General features: G+C 41.0%; 3 protein-coding genes across 3 annotated transcripts; all 3 read left to right on the plus strand.

Moving 5' to 3' along the window:
- The first annotated feature begins 917 nt into the window (after positions 1 to 917).
- LOC128511262 (olfactory receptor class A-like protein 1) lies at positions 918 to 2033 on the plus strand. The gene is made up of 2 exons (XM_053484039.1): positions 918 to 950; positions 1080 to 2033. Exons 1-2 carry the CDS (start codon positions 918 to 920, stop codon positions 2031 to 2033), a joined length of 987 nt encoding a protein of 328 aa, XP_053340014.1.
- An 11245-nt stretch (positions 2034 to 13278) lies between these two features.
- Positions 13279 to 14394, plus strand: LOC128511264 (olfactory receptor class A-like protein 1). Its single transcript, XM_053484041.1, has 2 exons — positions 13279 to 13311; positions 13441 to 14394. Exons 1-2 carry the CDS (start codon positions 13279 to 13281, stop codon positions 14392 to 14394), a joined length of 987 nt encoding a protein of 328 aa, XP_053340016.1.
- A 2933-nt stretch (positions 14395 to 17327) lies between these two features.
- Positions 17328 to 18443, plus strand: LOC128511265 (olfactory receptor class A-like protein 1). The gene is made up of 2 exons (XM_053484042.1): positions 17328 to 17360; positions 17490 to 18443. Exons 1-2 carry the CDS (start codon positions 17328 to 17330, stop codon positions 18441 to 18443), a joined length of 987 nt encoding a protein of 328 aa, XP_053340017.1.
- Positions 18444 to 18769: the final 326 nt, after the last annotated feature.

Here is an 18769-nt window from a genome sequence, read left to right on the forward strand (position 1 = left end):
GAAAGGTTTTCTGACATTGTGTGACCTTTCCCATGCCTTTATCTCTTCCATCTCTCATTGTTCTATCAATAATTTTTCAATAATTTTTCCTTTAATTAATTTAAACTTAACAATTTGGCAAGTCTCCTGCCCCACAATGAGCTGACCTTGTCTTTGGCTTCCAGCTAAAGAATAAATTCATATAGTTTTTCAAATATTTCACTGAGATTTTAGCTCTGATTAGCTCTCACATTTTTTAGCATGCTATTAACATCTTTCAGTTCCTTGGTTTGTCCAGGGGTCCTTTTCCCTACCATTGCCTGTGCACCATCTGTTTAAACGCACATTTCAGATTACAGTCGCCATTTGCATCCATTTGCAACGCCAAACAACCCATGTCTTTTGGTTTTTTTCATTAATTGTTATTTCAAATAATTTAAAATGTCACACATATTCCTTGTAACTGTGTCATTGGACAGTGGGATAAACTTTCATTTTTAAACATTTGTCTCATCAAGCACTGAGACTAAATCAAAAGCATTTTGCAATGAGTGTGACTGTCTGAAGCCATTTGCAAAGTATATACTGATTATCCCTTCAAAAATAATCTTCTCAAGTCTTCTCTGTTCAGTTTCCTAAAATAAAAATCATTGTTTTTTTTTATATTTGTTGGGTTTCATACTGTTGTCTGTTGTGTCCCTATCTGTCCAGATATTTTCTTGACTTGGAAGATTACTACTTTCACTATATTTGGCCATAAACGCATTTTCCACTTTTCTTTTCGTCAGTCTCATTGTGCATCCATAACATCATCTTGCTGTCTAATGCACAGTATTTGTTTATTGCTGTTTTGTGTCAGTGTGTCATGGCCCCAGTGGAAAAGTACACATGATAAATTCATGTGTCTTCAATTTCATCCCTGGTGATGAAGACTACAAATGCGTGTGAGTCGTCGCAAGAAGAAGTTCCAGGTGAGCGTTTATTCATTTTGGGAAAATGGCCCAATACGTATAGCTTTTTAGCACTTCCTTAATACATAGGATGTTACATGGTAATCAAATTAATCTGTCCATGGTACTCTGTCATGCTGTGTGAATTAGAAACCAGGCTCTATGGATCTCTGCATCACCGTTAAAGGAGTTTCGTTCCTACTGCAGACAGGGCTTGGAATTCTAGGTAACGCTTCCGTGCTGATGGCATACGCTCATATCGCTTTTATAGAGTCGCACATGCAGCCTGTGGACAGAATCCTGGCTCAACTGGCTTTCAGCAACCTGCTTATGCTGCTAACACGTGGTGTTCCACTAACTATGTTTATCTTCGGGCTGCACAACCTGGTAGACGATCCGGGCTGCAAAGTGCTGATCTATGGCTTCCGTCTCAGCCGTGCCCTCTCTATCTGCCTCACCTCCATGCTTAGTGTCTTCCAAGCACTCACCCTTGCACCGTCAGGTGGGCCACATCTGACCAAACTGAAATCTCATCTTTCGCAGCTGGTTGTGCCCACCTTCATAGGTCTGTGGCTCCTCAACATGATTATCTGCATTGCTGCTCCACTTTTCTCTATAGCACCTCGGAATGGAACAGTGCCTCCCTTTACCCTCAACCTCGGATTCTGTCATGTCAACTTCCATGACAACCTGTCGTATGTTGTGAACGGCGTGGTCTTTTCAACACGAGACTTTGCCTTTGTGGCCATCATGCTGGTGTCCAGCGGTTACATCCTCATCCTCCTGCACAAACACAGCAGACAGGTCAGGTCCATCCGACGCGTTCAGCAAGGAACCTCCATGGAAACGCGAGCAGCTAAGACTGTTGTCATGCTGGTGGTGCTGTACACTGTGTTTTTTGGTATTGACAATCTGATCTGGATTTACATGCTTACTGTGGACCAGGTTCCAGGTGTGGTAGCTGACATGAGAGTGTTTTTTACGTCATGCTATGCCACGTTCAGTCCTTTCCTCATGATAAGCACCAATAAGAAGATAAAGGAGAGGATGGTGTGTGCAGTTGGAGAACAGACAGCTAAGGACTCCACCGAGAACACAAAATAATTTTTTTTACATTTCTTTGTTTTAATATTAGATGATAAATATTTTAGTATTCTTGACATGAATTGTATTCTTTTATGTGTAACAAGAAAGCCAGTGACAGTGGAAGAAAAATATTATCATGCCATCAGAATAAGAACAAGAATGTAATGACATGCTTCTGAATTATCCATGTATCTAGGAGCCTTTGTAGTCCAACTAGTCCTAGTGAGTATTATTGTTACTCTACTACTTTACTTTACTTAAGCCAGAGTCATTTCATGTAAAGGGCCAGCTGGGTTTTATATATGGGGGTATTTTGTTACTGCCCTTGCCCAGATGTCTCATCAGTGGCTCAAACCCCTAACCCTCTAATCTGCAGTCCAGAGCGTCAAGTACCTAATGATGTGGCCCCTGCCCCATACAAAATAAAATATACATTTACAAAATTATGTTTTTTTTTTTTATATTTTATTTTATACAAGCATGTACCCATTTTGAACCTCTTTTAAAACTCTTTTATTTTTCTCTCTGATTAAAACAACATATGTACCATAAGTCAGTGCTTTAAAGATGCAGTCAGGTTTTTGATACTTTAGCTGAAACCAACTGAGGTGTGTATTTAAAGTACAGTACATACAACAAAAATAAGACTTAAGTTTACAATCTGTGTTTATTCCCAATTTGCTGTTTTTTGTGTCCTTATGTCGCTGCTATTTTTGTAGGTTTCTAATTAACTGTATAAAATGTAGAAGTGAAGCTAAAATCAGTAAAAGCAAGGTAAATGTATAAAGGTGTAAATAATTTATGAACATTTATCATAAATGTATGAGCATAAATGTATGTAAGAGAACATTGATGTGCATTAATGACAAAGAGAACATTAAACACTTCTTAATATGAACATCAGACATCACCTGGGCACATCGCAAAAGTACACATGTATTTTTGACACCTTTTAAATGTATATGTATATAAATATATGGAAACATTGATTCAATATCACAATTGGTCTCCTTAAATTTCATTTAAAAAGCATAGACACACACACACACACAGTAAAAAAAAATAAATGCAGCATTACAGCAAAAACCTGTAAAGCTAATACTGACACGCAGGTTTAAAGTTGAAAACAAATAGGTACAGGGAGCGAGAGCCATTGTACGGCCCTCTGTACGGTGCTCACCCTCTGAGGCCTTAATTCCATCTGCTTCTCATTATCTGAATGATCCAGTACACATCTGGACATGTCAGTCAAGGGGTCACATATTTCTAGAGGCTCATCAACAACTGCGATACACCAGGCAACAATCTCAGTGTGTGTGTGTGTGTGTGTGTGTGTGTGTGTAATCATCAATATGGTTAGGTTTTTCAGATGTTAAATTGTAAAGTCACCAGTATCACCGCTTTGTAACAGTCAGAGGTATATCTTTATCAGAGGTATATCATCTTCAGAACAAAGGAGTTCACTACTTTGTGGTTTTTCAACACCAAGACAAAGTGCATTTTTGTTTCTGATTAACATCAAGAACTTGATTTTTTTTTTTAAAGTAAAGGACTGTTTTCATGAACATTTTAAAGCAAAGTCAGTTTTTAGTATTGTTTGTCCATGATGCTGATTTGAATTCATAGATCTGGTGTCCCTGAGTGCAGTGTAATTTCACATCATTTCACCATTTCGATCCACACAAGCATTTGCTCTTACCTAACTGGTTACTAACACTACCAGATAGATCAGATTCTTTTAGGCAGGACTATAACTGATGTGTTGTTCAGAACCATAGCCATGCAATGACAATGTCATGTGTAACCGGTCACTCCAGTTAGACTTTATTCTGCGTTGTGTGAATCAGACACGGGACACAGATGGCGGTTCACTGGAAGCATTTAATCTGACACAAAGGAACAAACAGCCTTCGAGTAAGAATTGCCCTTGTTCTCTCTTCCATACAGTTCCATCAGGAAAAGGGCAGAATTACAGCACAAATAATTGAACATATGTAAATAAAATTAAAAATTAAATATTAAGAAACATACCTGACACAAAGGAACAAACAGCCTTCGAGTAAGAATTGCCCTTGTTCTCTATAAAATAAATATGATGTACATCATGTGCTTGATCTCCACATGTTTAAGCCAAAATTGGTAATATAACCCAAAAAAATGAAAAATGCCATAAAATAATCATGCAAATATATTTTATAACACTATACACACAAATTGGAGTAAAGATATAGAAATAAAAAGAATAATAAAAATAAAGATTTAATTGGATTACAGGGAGTCAGAAACAACATACCTCTTCCATACAGTTCCATCAGGAAAAGGGAAGAGGAGGGGACAAAACAGGAAATTGTATTGGCTTTAGATGACATCACAGGATTTAAAGGGGAAAGGGCCTACCTCGAACAGGCATCTACATCAGGTATATGAAATGAACAATTTTGTGTAAATTCTAACAATTTAACAGGTTAATTTCTATACCTGTTACACTCACCCCCCCAGAATTTATACAAAATTCACAGAGTATATAAACGCATGAAAAGCAACACACAAACAAAAGAACAGGTCAGAAGGATCATTTGGTCCACATTCCAGAAAAAAAACAGACCATCAGCATAGAAAGCTCCCCAACAAAGGGGTGCAAATATGAATGAAGTTGGCCAAACTTCAACACATGTTGCAGACACATACAAAGTGCCCATTACACTTAGAAATATCCAGACCTGATGTAAAGACAGAATTTATAAAGATACATGAGAAAACAAATAACTCAGCATGTCATACAGTGCATGTAAAAAAAAAGTATACAATGTAATACAATGCACAGCTCTAAATATCAATAACTGGAGATCTAGGCTCACTACCTAGGAAGGACTCAAGTTGAACCATTGACTCAATTAGTCTACGGACAGGCCTAATTACTCTACCAAGCCTGGTGGTGTACCGATTTCTGGAATCACTGGTAACCACAGGGTCACATGAACAGTTAGAGACAGGTATAACCGGTAAAGGGGCGTCTGCACCGGCATCATGATCGACAACTGACAAATCATCATGTGCCTCAGAAAGAGTTTGAGAAGAATGGGATGAAACCCAAGAAGCAACAGGATCATCATCACAGACAGCCCTATGAGAAATGACGGACAGAGAATCTGCATGTGACGAATCATCTGTAACTGATACTGCAGATTCAGCTAGATCACGTGCAGATTGAGAAGGTGCGGAACAGTGATCAATATCACCACTTTCACGGTCAGAAAAGTCAGACCCATCTGTGGGCAAAGGGAGAAAGTTAACTGGCAACAATAGATTCCGATGCACTACTCTCTCGTGACCAGAGTTGCTGCGGATCTTATAAATGTGCAAAGATGGGTTAGAGGAAACAATGGAATACATGGTGGGCTCCCATTTATCGGCGAGCTTCCGTTTACCCCTACAGCCTTTGTTGGCAATGAGAACTTGATCACCAACTAACAAAGGTAGACCCTTAACCTTCTTGTTGTATTGGTCAGACTGATGCTTTTGTTCTGCAGTAGAGTTCATTTGAGCCAGCCCCATAGCAGACTGCAGGTCTCTGACAAGAGATTGGACATAGTCATTATAATTACAGATGGACTCATCACGAAGAACACTCTGAAACATCAGATCAATAGGCAATCTCGGAACCCTACCAAACATTAGATAAAACGGGGCAAACCCAGTTGTTTCATGGGCAGTGCAGTTATACACGAAAGTCATAGTCTGCACTAACTGTGGCCACTTTTGTTTAGATCTATGAGGAAGCGATCTTAGCATGTTACCCAATGTTCTGTTAAACCTTTCAGTTCCACCGTTCCCCATTGGATGGTATGGAGAAGTTCGCGATTTGTCAACACCGGTAAGAAGCAGCAGCTCCGCTATAAGCTCGCTCTCAAAACTAGCACCCTGGTCTGAATGGATACGTTTTGGGAAGCCATAAACGCAGAAGAAGCCATCCCAAAGTTTCTTTGCAACGGTCTTAGCAGATTGGTTTTGGCAAGGAAAAGCGTGTGCTAGCTTGGTGAAGTGATCTGTGATTACAAGAACGTCAACAGATTTATTGTGCCTATTTTCAGCAGCCCAGAAATCAATACAAACAAGCTCCAAGGGTGCAGTGGTCTTAATGCTCTCCAAAGGTGCTCTTGCTGCCGGTTCTGGAGTTTTACTCAGGACACAACGGGTACATCTCCTGACGTAATCACGCACATCCTGTTCCATTCCGGACCAATAGAACCTCTGGCGGGCTAAAGATAGGGTACGTGGTTGCCCTTGGTGACCAGCCAAATCATGAACACCAGAAAGAGCTCGCTGTTTTAGGGAATCAGGCAAGACAAACTGAAATTTCTTGTGTCTTGTGAGAGGATCTTTGATGGCTCTGTACAGGATACCATTAAGCAAAGAGAGTTTGTCCCACTGCCTCAACAATCTCAAAACATGCAAACCCTCATTTACACGCTCACGTCTGGAAGGTCTGCACTTCCTACTGACATAAAAAGTCACCCTTGAAATGACTGGATCTTTGTGTTGATGACTTTGCAGTTCAGACAATGAAAAGGTATGGATGACATCTTGGCAATCGGGAACAACAGAGCTCATGTGATCAGCCAGAGATGTTGCTCTGGACACAGCACCCAAATCCCAATCACCGCAAGATGACAAAATGGATGACACATCCTCAGCAGTCATGGAAACATCTGTTTCACAGCTTTTTTCCACAGCATCAAGTGTTTGCGGCTGGCATGTCAGATGGAACGTCTTCTGCACAGAATCATCGTCCATACTGTTTACCTGCTCCAACAATGCAGAATAAGGCTCAGACAAGAGACGCTGGCTTACTGGTTTGGTGAACGGGTCGCGACTTAGTGCATCCGCCACAACATTGGATCTTCCAGGAACGTACTTTATCTTAAAATTGTACGGAGCAAGTTTTGAAACCCAACGCTGCTCACATGCGTCTAATTTAGGTTTTGTCATGATATATGTGAGCGGGTTGTTATCAGTCCACACAGTGAACTCATGGCCTTTAAGCCAGTGGCTGAACTTGTCACATATGGACCATTTGAGAGCCAAGAACTCCAGTCTGTGTGCAGGGTAATTGGCTTGGCTGCGGCTCAAGGACTTGCTGGCAAAGGCTATTGGACGTGCCTTATCCCCACCAGGAGGAACTTGAGAAAGCACCGCACCTAGGCCGTCCAATGACGCGTCAGTACAAAGAATAAAGGGACGCTCAAAGTCAGGGTGAGCAAGTACTACACTCTCCAAAACGGCTCTTTTCAACCCCTCAAAGGCGACGTCACAGTCGGGGGTCCAGTCTTGGGGAGACAACTCACGGAAAGTTCCAGCTCGCTTTCGACTAAACGACCCTTTTACCAACCGTTTTTGGCCAGCTGTCAGATTAAACAGTGGCTTTGCGATTCGTGAACATCCAGGGATAAAGCTTTGGTAGTAAAGGGCCATGCCCAGAAATGATCTTATTTTCTTTGAAGAAGGCGTGGAGCCATCCTCTTTCATCAGGTCTTTCTTCTGAAAAGCAGAAATGACCGCTACCTTGTCTTCATCTACGGACACACCAGAACCGCTGATCACATGACCAAGAAATTTGATAGACTGCCTGAGAAAGTGACACTTTTTCTGAGCCAATTTCAAATTACTCGTCCGCAACCGTGAAAACACCACTTCCAAGCGTGTTAAGGCCTCCTGTTCAGAACGGGCGAAAATCAGTAAGTCATCAAGATAACAAAGAAGGCTGGAAAAGTTGAGATCACCAAATATGCTAAGCATCATGCGCATAAAGGATGCTGGACTATTACACAGAAGACGATTATATTCATATAAGCCCATGGGTGTTGTGAATGCTGTGTAATGCCGATCAGCCACATGGAGAGGAATGTTGTAAAATCCAGATGTAAAATCCATAGAGCTGAACAGAAGATTGCCGCCAAGAGCAGCTAGGCAATCTGCCTGATGAGGCAAAGGATGAGCATCCTTGACAGTTTTTGCATTAAGCCAGCGAAAATCAGTACAAACCCTCAGAGAGCCATCTTTCTTCCAGGCCATTACCAAGGGAGACGCGTACTCACTGATGGACTTACTAATGATTCCCTTCTCTTCCATGTCAGAAAGAACCTCTCTTAACTTGAGATAGTGGGCAGGGGGAATTCTGCGATAGGGCAGACGGAAAGGACGCTCATCGCACAGATGGATCCTGTGGACAAAGTCCTTCACCTCTCCACAGTCAAGCCTGTCTCTCGAGAAAATGTCACAATAGGACACAATAAGACTCGCTAACTCCTCCTTACATGACTTTGAGACCTCACACCCATCAATGTCAATATCCCCCAAACCATACTCATGCAGTAATTGCGTTGGGTCTACAGATGGAAAAGGCTTGGTGAAAGCTGAATCAGGGACATTGAGAGGTCTGCACAGACCTTGTGTGACAGTAACATCCTCCACCGCCAAGCAAGGGGACACGTCAGCCAGCTTTGTATTACGACGAAGAGTGATTGGAGACTGGGTGGAATTAAGTATTTTCACTGGCACCCACCGATCGCCCCACAAAGGAGATACCACACGCCCAACAAGAACATGACGGGGCGCTGAACGTGATGTAGTGGGCTCAACAATGACCGTGCTACCAGGGGAAATATGAGCATTCCCAGGCAATTTTCCCCAGACAAGGTGCTCACACCTGGGAAGTAAAGTGACTGCTTGACGAAGCTTAACTGAGCCAAGTTTTTCAGGTCGAGTTGACCCAGACCAACGAGAAGTACAGCTCAATAGCTCAAGAAACTCTTCACACTCAGCGTTGCCGCTTTGGCTGGAAATTAGCTCCCAGTATTTCTTCTCCTCCTTCATCTTCCGAAGCACATGTTTGATGACATTACTGCCAATAATAAACTCATCCTTCTGCCCAGGTACTACCAAAGTAGGCACAATAAACTTAGACCCGTATACCTCAATTTCCAGATCATACGTGCATTTAGGATGAACAGTAAGAAAACCACAGCCAACTAGGACCATGTCACTGGGAATCACAGAGGGTTCTGGGAGAACGCCATCAGCACGTAACTTAGATTCGCCATCTGTACTCAGGGTGCAAGCCATACTGCCAGAATCAAGCAAACCATTAAGTACGGACCGGCCCCTGACAGTCAAAGGAGCATAAAACAGATCACTAGCTCCATCAATTTTCTGAGATCCCACATACAACACTGTTTTGTCAGGTGGCAACAATCTACAACTATTCACAAAAACTTCTTTTGGGTCAAACGCATCTTTAAGGGGAAGTTCGTCACCGCCCACGCTAACCCCCTCCACGCATGGGCTGTTTAGTTTAACTGCGTAAGAGGAGGAAGTGGGTTAGAGTCTGCTGCCCTTGTACAGTTACTCTTAAAGTGTCCAGGTTTGAAACAGTTACGACACAGCCTATGACGCATACAGTGAGTATACGTTGTATGCTCCTTAGACTGACATACTCTACACGCCGGACTAACGTCGGGCTTAAAACCTGAGGCCCTGCTAGGACACGCCGAGTTGGACGTTGACAATGAGGCAGTACATAGCGCTAAAACTTTACCCATCATATCAACCAGCTGTTGCGTATCGGTATTTGAGACAAAAGGGGCGGCGTTGGGGTTTAACAGAACATTAGAACTTGGTGACTGACCTGACAGGAGTTCAGGTTGTTTCGGAAGACTGCATACTGAATCATCACAAACCGTCACTGTATTCTGATGGCAAGCGGACACAGATGGGTAACGTGGGGTTCTAATAGAAGCTCTTTTCGTGTCCCTATGGTGACAATCCAGCCGCTCTTGAACCTCGGCCGCACTCCACTGTTCAGCAGGTTTGAACTGAAAAGACAACGCAAGTCCAGGATCTGGACAGTGAGAGACAAACATCATGACAGCTTCAGCTGCTGGGTCTTCAACGCATTTGTTCCGCCCACGCAAACACTCGTCAGCCACATCAATTGCCTTATTTAGCCTTATCCAATAATCCATTGGACCCTCATCTACCTTGGGAAGTGTGTTATAAAAGTCAGCCATAGGCATGTTAGAATATGTTGACTCGCTGAAATTACGCTTTAAAATATCAAACACTCTGCTAGGGGGCACTGCAGCAGTTGGTCCAGAAAAGCTGCGCAGAGAGACTTTGACTACATCCCTTGCTTTTCCTGCTAACCTAGCTAAAATGAACTCACAGACCTCAGCATCGTCAGTGCATTTCCTACTGTTCAAATAAGTGCGCATCATGTCTTCCCATTCATGCACGGTAAATGAATCACTCTTATCACCTCTGAAGAATGGTGGAGGCGTAACATCATGTTGCACAATAACTTTCAGCTTGGAACCATCAACACATCCACTAGAGTGCTGCACATTTGACATGGACTGCATGAGGGCTGGCTGTTGTGTTAAATTGAGACTGGTTGAAATGCTTTCACCAATTTTCTGTGCCAAATCAGAGATAATACCACCTAAAGACTCAGTGATAACACGATCAGTATTTGGACACGTAAAAGGAGTGGAACAAGCAGCTGGGCCCACTGAGGCACCAATACCTGAATCAGATGCATGTGTATGGTCAGTCTCAGCATTAAAGAAGAATCTACCCCCTACCAACACATCGAGGTGAAATTTCAGATAAGTTCTCAGTATGATTAACTATATTCCCTCTACCCCTACCTAGTGAGAACACAGCACTGGGCTGTCGCAGAGGGCTAACGTTATCCTGACTAATAGTGTCCTCAAACATGACTTAAGTAAAGTAGAGATCACAAAAAGAAACGTAATAACTATCTCGAAGGCAATAAGAAAAAGAATTAAAAAATGAAATCACAACCTTACATAGATGAGCGTATATGCACTTGCAGAAACAACCATGTACTAGCACTTTTACAAAGTAATCAGAAGTTCAGTATAACGCTGTACAGGGTAGGAAAAAGAGAAGAAAAGTTCCACACGCGACAATCACTAAAACAGCTGCGAGAGTACAGTACAAAACTTTTTTTTTTTTATTAATAATGAGCGTGCAGCAGCGCGAAAACTCAGTCACGTTAAATGTGCTGCTAACAGTTCAATGCCTCTCGAAGACAAACAAGATGCCGAATAATCTTTGATAAAAGCCTAAACAGTTTTTCACCATACCTCACCAAGTGCAAGTGTTTGGGTGAAGCCATCCAACGGTGAGCAACGGACAAGATGAAATCGGGAGACGAGACCAAAACGCGAGGCGGCTTCTCCAATCGGCGAAACACTCCTCCGGCGTCCCTGAATCAACGCGCAGCGCATGCGCAGTTTATCCGAAGCAGCACTCCCGGTGAGCGGCGAGCAGCCAATCACGTAAAATCCAAAGGGTCACGGCACCACGTGTAACCGGTCACTCCAGTTAGACTTTATTCTGCGTTGTGTGAATCAGACACGGGACACAGATGGCGGTTCACTGGAAGCATTTAATCTGACACAAAGGAACAAACAACCTTCGAGTAAGAATTGCCCTTGTTCTCTCTTCCATACAGTTCCATCAGGAAAAGGGCAGAATTACAGCACAAATAATTGAACATATGTAAATAAAATTAAAAATTAAATATTAAGAAACATACCTGACACAAAGGAACAAACAGCCTTCGAGTAAGAATTGCCCTTGTTCTCTATAAAATAAATATGATGTACATCATGTGCTTGATCTCCACATGTTTAAGCCAAAATTGGTAATATAACCCAAAAAAATGAAAAATGCCATAAAATAATCATGCAAATATATTTTATAACACTATACACACAAATTGGAGTAAAGATATAGAAATAAAAAGAATAATAAAAATAAAGATTTAATTGGATTACAGGGAGTCAGAAACAACATACCTCTTCCATACAGTTCCATCAGGAAAAGGGAAGAGGAGGGGACAAAACAGGAAATTGTATTGGCTTTAGATGACATCACAGGATTTAAAGGGGAAAGGGCCTACCTCGAACAGGCATCTACATCAGGTATATGAAATGAACAATTTTGTGTAAATTCTAACAATTTAACAGGTTAATTTCTATACCTGTTACACATGCAAGTAACATTCCTGCAAGACAAAGGCCTCCTGTCTTTAACCCACATCAGTCCCTGACTCTGGTGAATTGGTATAAACCCCAACCTCAAGATGTAATCAGGTGTAGCTATGTTGAATAAAGCACTTACCCGATTATAGTGAGCACTTTTGAGTGGGAAGTAGTTTTTTTTTTTTTTTAATCCTCTTCTAGAATCACTGTCACGGCTCAAGAATTAATGGTCTAAGCAAATTCGCATTTGAATATTCACAAAGGAAGAACATTACTGAAAGGTTTTCTGACATTGTGTGACCTTTCCCATGCCTTTATCTCTTCCATCTCTCATTGTTCTATCAATAATTTTTCAATAATTTTTCCTTTAATTAATTTAAACTTAACAATTTGGCAAGTCTCCTGCCCCACAATGAGCTGACCTTGTCTTTGGCTTCCAGCTAAAGAATAAATTCATATAGTTTTTCAAATATTTCACTGAGATTTTAGCTCTGATTAGCTCTCACATTTTTTAGCATGCTTTTAACATCTTTCAGTTCCTTGGTTTGTCCAGGGGTCCTTTTCCCTACCATTGCCTGTGCACCATCTGTTTAAACGCACATTTCAGATTACAGTCGCCATTTGCATCCATTTGCAACGCCAAACAACCCATGTCTTTTGGTTTTTTTCATTAATTGTTATTTCAAATAATTTAAAATGTCACACATATTCCTTGTAACTGTGTCATTGGACAGTGGGATAAACTTTCATTTTTAAACATTTGTCTCATCAAGCACTGAGACTAAATCAAAAGCATTTTGCAATGAGTGTGACTGTCTGAAGCCATTTGCAAAGTATATACTGATTATCCCTTCAAAAATAATCTTCTCAAGTCTTCTCTGTTCAGTTTCCTAAAATAAAAATCATTGGTTTTTTTTATATTTGTTGGGTTTCATACTGTTGTCTGTTGTGTCCCTATCTGTCCAGATATTTTCTTGACTTGGATGATTACTACTTTCACTATATTTGGCCATAAACGCATTTTCCACTTTTCTTTTCGTCGGTCTCATTGTGCATCCATAACATCATCTTGCTGTCTAATGCACAGTATTTGTTTATTGCTGTTTTGTGTCAGTGTGTCATGGCCCCAGTGGAAAAGTACACATGATAAATTCATGTGTCTTCAATTTCATCCCTGGTGATGAAGACTACAAATGCGTGTGAGTCGTCGCAAGAAGAAGTTCCAGGTGAGCGTTTATTCATTTTGGGAAAATGGCCCAATACGTATAGCTTTTTAGCACTTCCTTAATACATAGGATGTTACATGGTAATCAAATTAATCTGTCCATGGTACTCTGTCATGCTGTGTGAATTAGAAACCAGGCTCCATGGATCTCTGCATCACCGTTAAAGGAGTTTCGTTCCTACTGCAGACAGGGCTTGGAATTCTAGGTAACGCTTCCGTGCTGATGGCATACGCTCATATCGCTTTTATAGAGTCGCACATGCAGCCTGTGGACAGAATCCTGGCTCAACTGGCTTTCAGCAACCTGCTTATGCTGCTAACACGTGGTGTTCCACTAACTATGTTTATCTTCGGGCTGCACAACCTGGTAGACGATCCGGGCTGCAAAGTGCTGATCTATGGCTTCCGTGTCAGCCGTGCCCTCTCTATCTGCCTCACCTCCATGCTTAGTGTCTTCCAAGCACTCACCATTGCACCGTCAGGTGGGCCACATCTGACCAAACTGAAATCTCATCTTTCGCAGCTGGTTGTGCCCACCTTCATAGGTCTGTGGCTCCTCAACATGATTATCTGCATTGCTGCTCCACTTTTCTCTATAGCACCTCGGAATGGAACAGTGCCTCCCTTTACCCTCAACCTGGGATTCTGTCATGTCAACTTTCATGAAAACCTGTCGTATGTTGTGAACGGCGTGGCCGTCTCATCACGAGACTTTGCCATTGTGGCCATCATGCTGGTGTCCAGCGGTTACATCCTCATCCTCCTGCACAAACACAGCAGACAGGTCAGGTCCATCCGACGCGTTCAGCAAGGAACCTCCATGGAAACGCGAGCAGCTAAGACTGTTGTCATGCTGGTGGTGCTGTACGCTGTGTTTTTTGGTATTGACAATCTGATCTGGATTTACATGCTTACTGTGGACCAGGTTCCAGGTGTGGTAACTGACATAAGAGTGTTTTTTACGTCATGCTATGCCACGTTCAGTCCTTTCCTCATGATAAGCACCAATAAGAAGATAAAGGAGAGGATGGTGTGTGCAGTTGGAGAACAGACAGCTAAGGACTCCACCGAGAACACAAAATAATTTTTTTTACATTTCTATGTTTTAATATTAGATGATAAATATTTTAGTATTCTTGACATGAATTGTATTCTTTTATGTGTAACAAGAAAGCCAGTGACAGTGGAAGAAAAATATTATCATGCCATCAGAATAAGAACAAGAATGTAATGACATGCTTCTGAATTATCCATGTATCTAGGAGCCTTTGTAGTCCAACTAGTCCTAGTAAGTATTATTGTTACTCTACTACTTTACTTTACTTTAAGCCAGAGTCATTTCATGTAAAGGGCCAGCTGGGTTTTATATATGGGGGTATTTTGTTACTGCCCTTGCCCAGATGTCTCATCAGTGGCTCAAACCCCTAACCCTCTAATCTGCAGTCCAGAGTGTCAAGTACCTAATGATGTGGCCCCTGCCCCATACAAAATAAAATATACATTTACAAAATTATGTTTTTTTTTTATATTTTATTTTATACAAGCATGTACCCATTTTGAACCTCTTTTAAAACTCTTTTATTTTTCTCTCTGATTAAAAAAACATATGTACCATAAGTCAGTGCTTTAAAGATGCAGTCAGGTTTTTGATACTTTAGCTGAAACCAACTGAGGTGTGTATTTAAAGTACAGTACATACAACAAAAATAAGACTTAAGTTTACAATCTGTGTTTATTCCCAATTTGCTGTTTTTTGTGTCCTTATGTCGCTGCTATTTTTGTAGGTTTCTAATTAACTGTATAAAATGTAGAAGTGAAGCTAAAATCAGTAAAAGCAAGGTAAATGTATAAAGGTGTAAATAATTTATGAACATTTATCATAAATGTATGAGCATAAATGTATGTAAGAGAACATTGATGTGCATTAATGACAAAGAGAACATTAAACACTTCTTAATATGAACATCAGACATCACCTGGGCACATCGCAAAAGTACACATGTATTTTTGACACCTTTTAAATGTATATGTATATAAATATATGGAAACATTGATTCAATATCACAATTGGTCTCCTTAAATTTCATTTAAAAAGCATAGACACACACACACACAGTAAAAAAAATAAATGCAGCATTACAGCAAAAACCTGTAAAGCTAATACTGACACGCAGGTTTAAAGTTGAAAACAAATAGGTACAGGGAGCGAGAGCCATTGTACGGCCCTCTGTACGGTGCTCACCCTCTGAGGCCTTAATTCCATCTGCTTCTCATTATCTGAATGATCCAGTACACATCTGGACATGTCAGTCAAGGGGTCACATATTTCTAGAGGCTCATCAACAACTGCGATACACCAGGCAACAATCTCAGTGTGTGTGTGTGTGTGTAATCATCAATATGGTTAGGTTTTTCAGATGTTAAATTGTAAAGTCACCAGTATCACCGCTTTGTAACAGTCAGAGGTATATCTTTATCAGAGGTATATCATCTTCAGAACAAAGGAGTTCACTACTTTGTGGTTTTTCAACACCAAGACAAAGTGCATTTTTGTTTCTGATTAACATCAAGAACTTGATTTTTTTTTTAAAGTAAAGGACTGTTTTCATGAACATTTTAAAGCAAAGTCAGTTTTTAGTATTGTTTGTCCATGATGCTGATTTGAATTCATAGATCTGGTGTCCCTGAGTGCAGTGTAATTTCACATCATTTCACCATTTCGATCCACACAAGCATTTGCTCTTACCTAACTGGTTACTAACACTACCAGATAGATCAGATTCTTTTAGGCAGGACTATAACTGATGTGTTGTTCAGAACCATAGCCATGCAATGACAATGTCATGCAAGTAACATTCCTGCAAGACAAAGGCCTCCTGTCTTTAACCCACATCAGTCCCTGACTCTGGTGAATTGGTATAAACCCCAACCTCAAGATGTAATCAGGTGTAGCTATGTTGAATAAAGCACTTACCCGATTATAGTGAGCACTTTTGAGTGGGAAGTAGTTGTTTTTTTTTTGAATCCTCTTCTAGAATCACTGTCACGGCTCAAGAATTAATGGTCTAAGCAAATTCGCATTTGAATATTCACAAAGGAAGAACATTACTGAAAGGTTTTCTGACATTGTGTGACCTTTCCCATGCCTTTATCTCTTCCATCTCTCATTGTTCTATCAATAATTTTTCAATAATTTTTCCTTTAATTAATTTAAACTTAACAATTTGGCAAGTCTCCTGCCCCACAATGAGCTGACCTTGTCTTTGGCTTCCAGCTAAAGAATAAATTCATATAGTTTTTCAAATATTTCACTGAGATTTTAGCTCTGATTAGCTCTCACATTTTTTAGCATGCTATTAACATCTTTCAGTTCCTTGGTTTGTCCAGGGGTCCTTTTCCCTACCATTGCCTGTGCACCATCTGTTTAAACGCACATTTCAGATTACAGTCGCCATTTGCAACGCCAAACAACCCATGTCTTTTGTTTTTTTTCATTAATTGTTATTTCAAATAATTTAAAATGTCACACATATTCCTTGTAACTGTGTCATTGGACAGTGGGATAAACTTTCATTTTTAAACATTTGTCTCATCAAGCACTGAGACTAAATCAAAAGCATTTTGCAATGAGTGTGACTGTCTGAAGCCATTTGCAAAGTATATACTGATTATCCCTTCAAAAATAATCTTCTCAAGTCTTCTCTGTTCAGTTTCCTAAAATAAAAATCATTGTTTTTTTTTATATTTGTTGGGTTTCATACTGTTGTCTGTTGTGTCCCTATCTGTCCAGATATTTTCTTGACTTGGATGATTACTACTTTCACTATATTTGGCCATAAACGCATTTTCCACTTTTCTTTTCGTCGGTCTCATTGTGCATCCATAACATCATCTTGCTGTCTAATGCACAGTATTTGTTTATTGCTGTTTTGTGTCAGTGTGTCATGGCCCCAGTGGAAAAGTACACATGATAAATTCATGTGTCTTCAATTTCATCCCTGGTGATGAAGACTACAAATGCGTGTGAGTCGTCGCAAGAAGAAGTTCCAGGTGAGCGTTTATTCATTTTGGGAAAATGGCCCAATACGTATAGCTTTTTAGCACTTCCTTAATACATAGGATGTTACATGGTAATCAAATTAATCTGTCCATGGTACTCTGTCATGCTGTGTGAATTAGAAACCAGGCTCCATGGATCTCTGCATCACCGTTAAAGGAGTTTCGTTCCTACTGCAGACAGGGCTTGGAATTCTAGGTAACGCTTCCGTGCTGATGGCATACGCTCATATCGCTTTTATAGAGTCGCACATGCAGCCTGTGGACAGAATCCTGGCTCAACTGGCTTTCAGCAACCTGCTTATGCTGCTAACACGTGGTGTTCCACTAACTATGTTTATCTTCGGGCTGCACAACCTGGTAGACGATCCGGGCTGCAAAGTGCTGATCTATGGCTTCCGTGTCAGCCGTGCCCTCTCTATCTGCCTCACCTCCATGCTTAGTGTCTTCCAAGCACTCACCATTGCACCGTCAGGTGGGCCACATCTGACCAAACTGAAATCTCATCTTTCGCAGCTGGTTGTGCCCACCTTCATAGGTCTGTGGCTCCTCAACATGATTATCTGCATTGCTGCTCCACTTTTCTCTATAGCACCTCGGAATGGAACAGTGCCTCCCTTTACCCTCAACCTGGGATTCTGTCATGTCAACTTTCATGAAAACCTGTCGTATGTTGTGAACGGCGTGGCCGTCTCATCACGAGACTTTGCCATTGTGGCCATCATGCTGGTGTCCAGCGGTTACATCCTCATCCTCCTGCACAAACACAGCAGACAGGTCAGGTCCATCCGACGCGTTCAGCAAGGAACCTCCATGGAAACGCGAGCAGCTAAGACTGTTGTCATGCTGGTGGTGCTGTACGCTGTGTTTTTTGGTATTGACAATCTGATCTGGATTTACATGCTTACTGTGGACCAGGTTCCAGGTGTGGTAACTGACATAAGAGTGTTTTTTACGTCATGCTATGCCACGTTCAGTCCTTTCCTCATGATAAGCACCAATAAGAAGATAAAGGAGAGGATGGTGTGTGCAGTTGGAGAACAGACAGCTAAGGACTCCACCGAGAACACAAAATAATTTTTTTTACATGTCTATGTTTTAATATTAGATGATAAATATTTTAGTATTCTTGACATGAATTGTATTCTTTTATGTGTAACAAGAAAGCCAGTGACAGTGGAAGAAAAATATTATCATGCCATCAGAATAAGAACAAGAATGTAATGACATGCTTCTGAATTATCCATGTATCTAGGAGCCTTTGTAGTCCAACTAGTCCTAGTGAGTATTATTGTTACTCTACTACTTTACTTTACTTTAAGCCAGAGTCATTTCATGTAAAGGGCCAGCTGGGTTTTATATATGGGGGTATTTTGTTACTGCCCTTGCCCAGATGTCTCATC

The sequence above is a fragment of the Clarias gariepinus genome, chromosome 23 (genome assembly GCF_024256425.1).
Source record: "Clarias gariepinus isolate MV-2021 ecotype Netherlands chromosome 23, CGAR_prim_01v2, whole genome shotgun sequence".
Taxonomy (NCBI): domain Eukaryota; kingdom Metazoa; phylum Chordata; class Actinopteri; order Siluriformes; family Clariidae; genus Clarias; species Clarias gariepinus.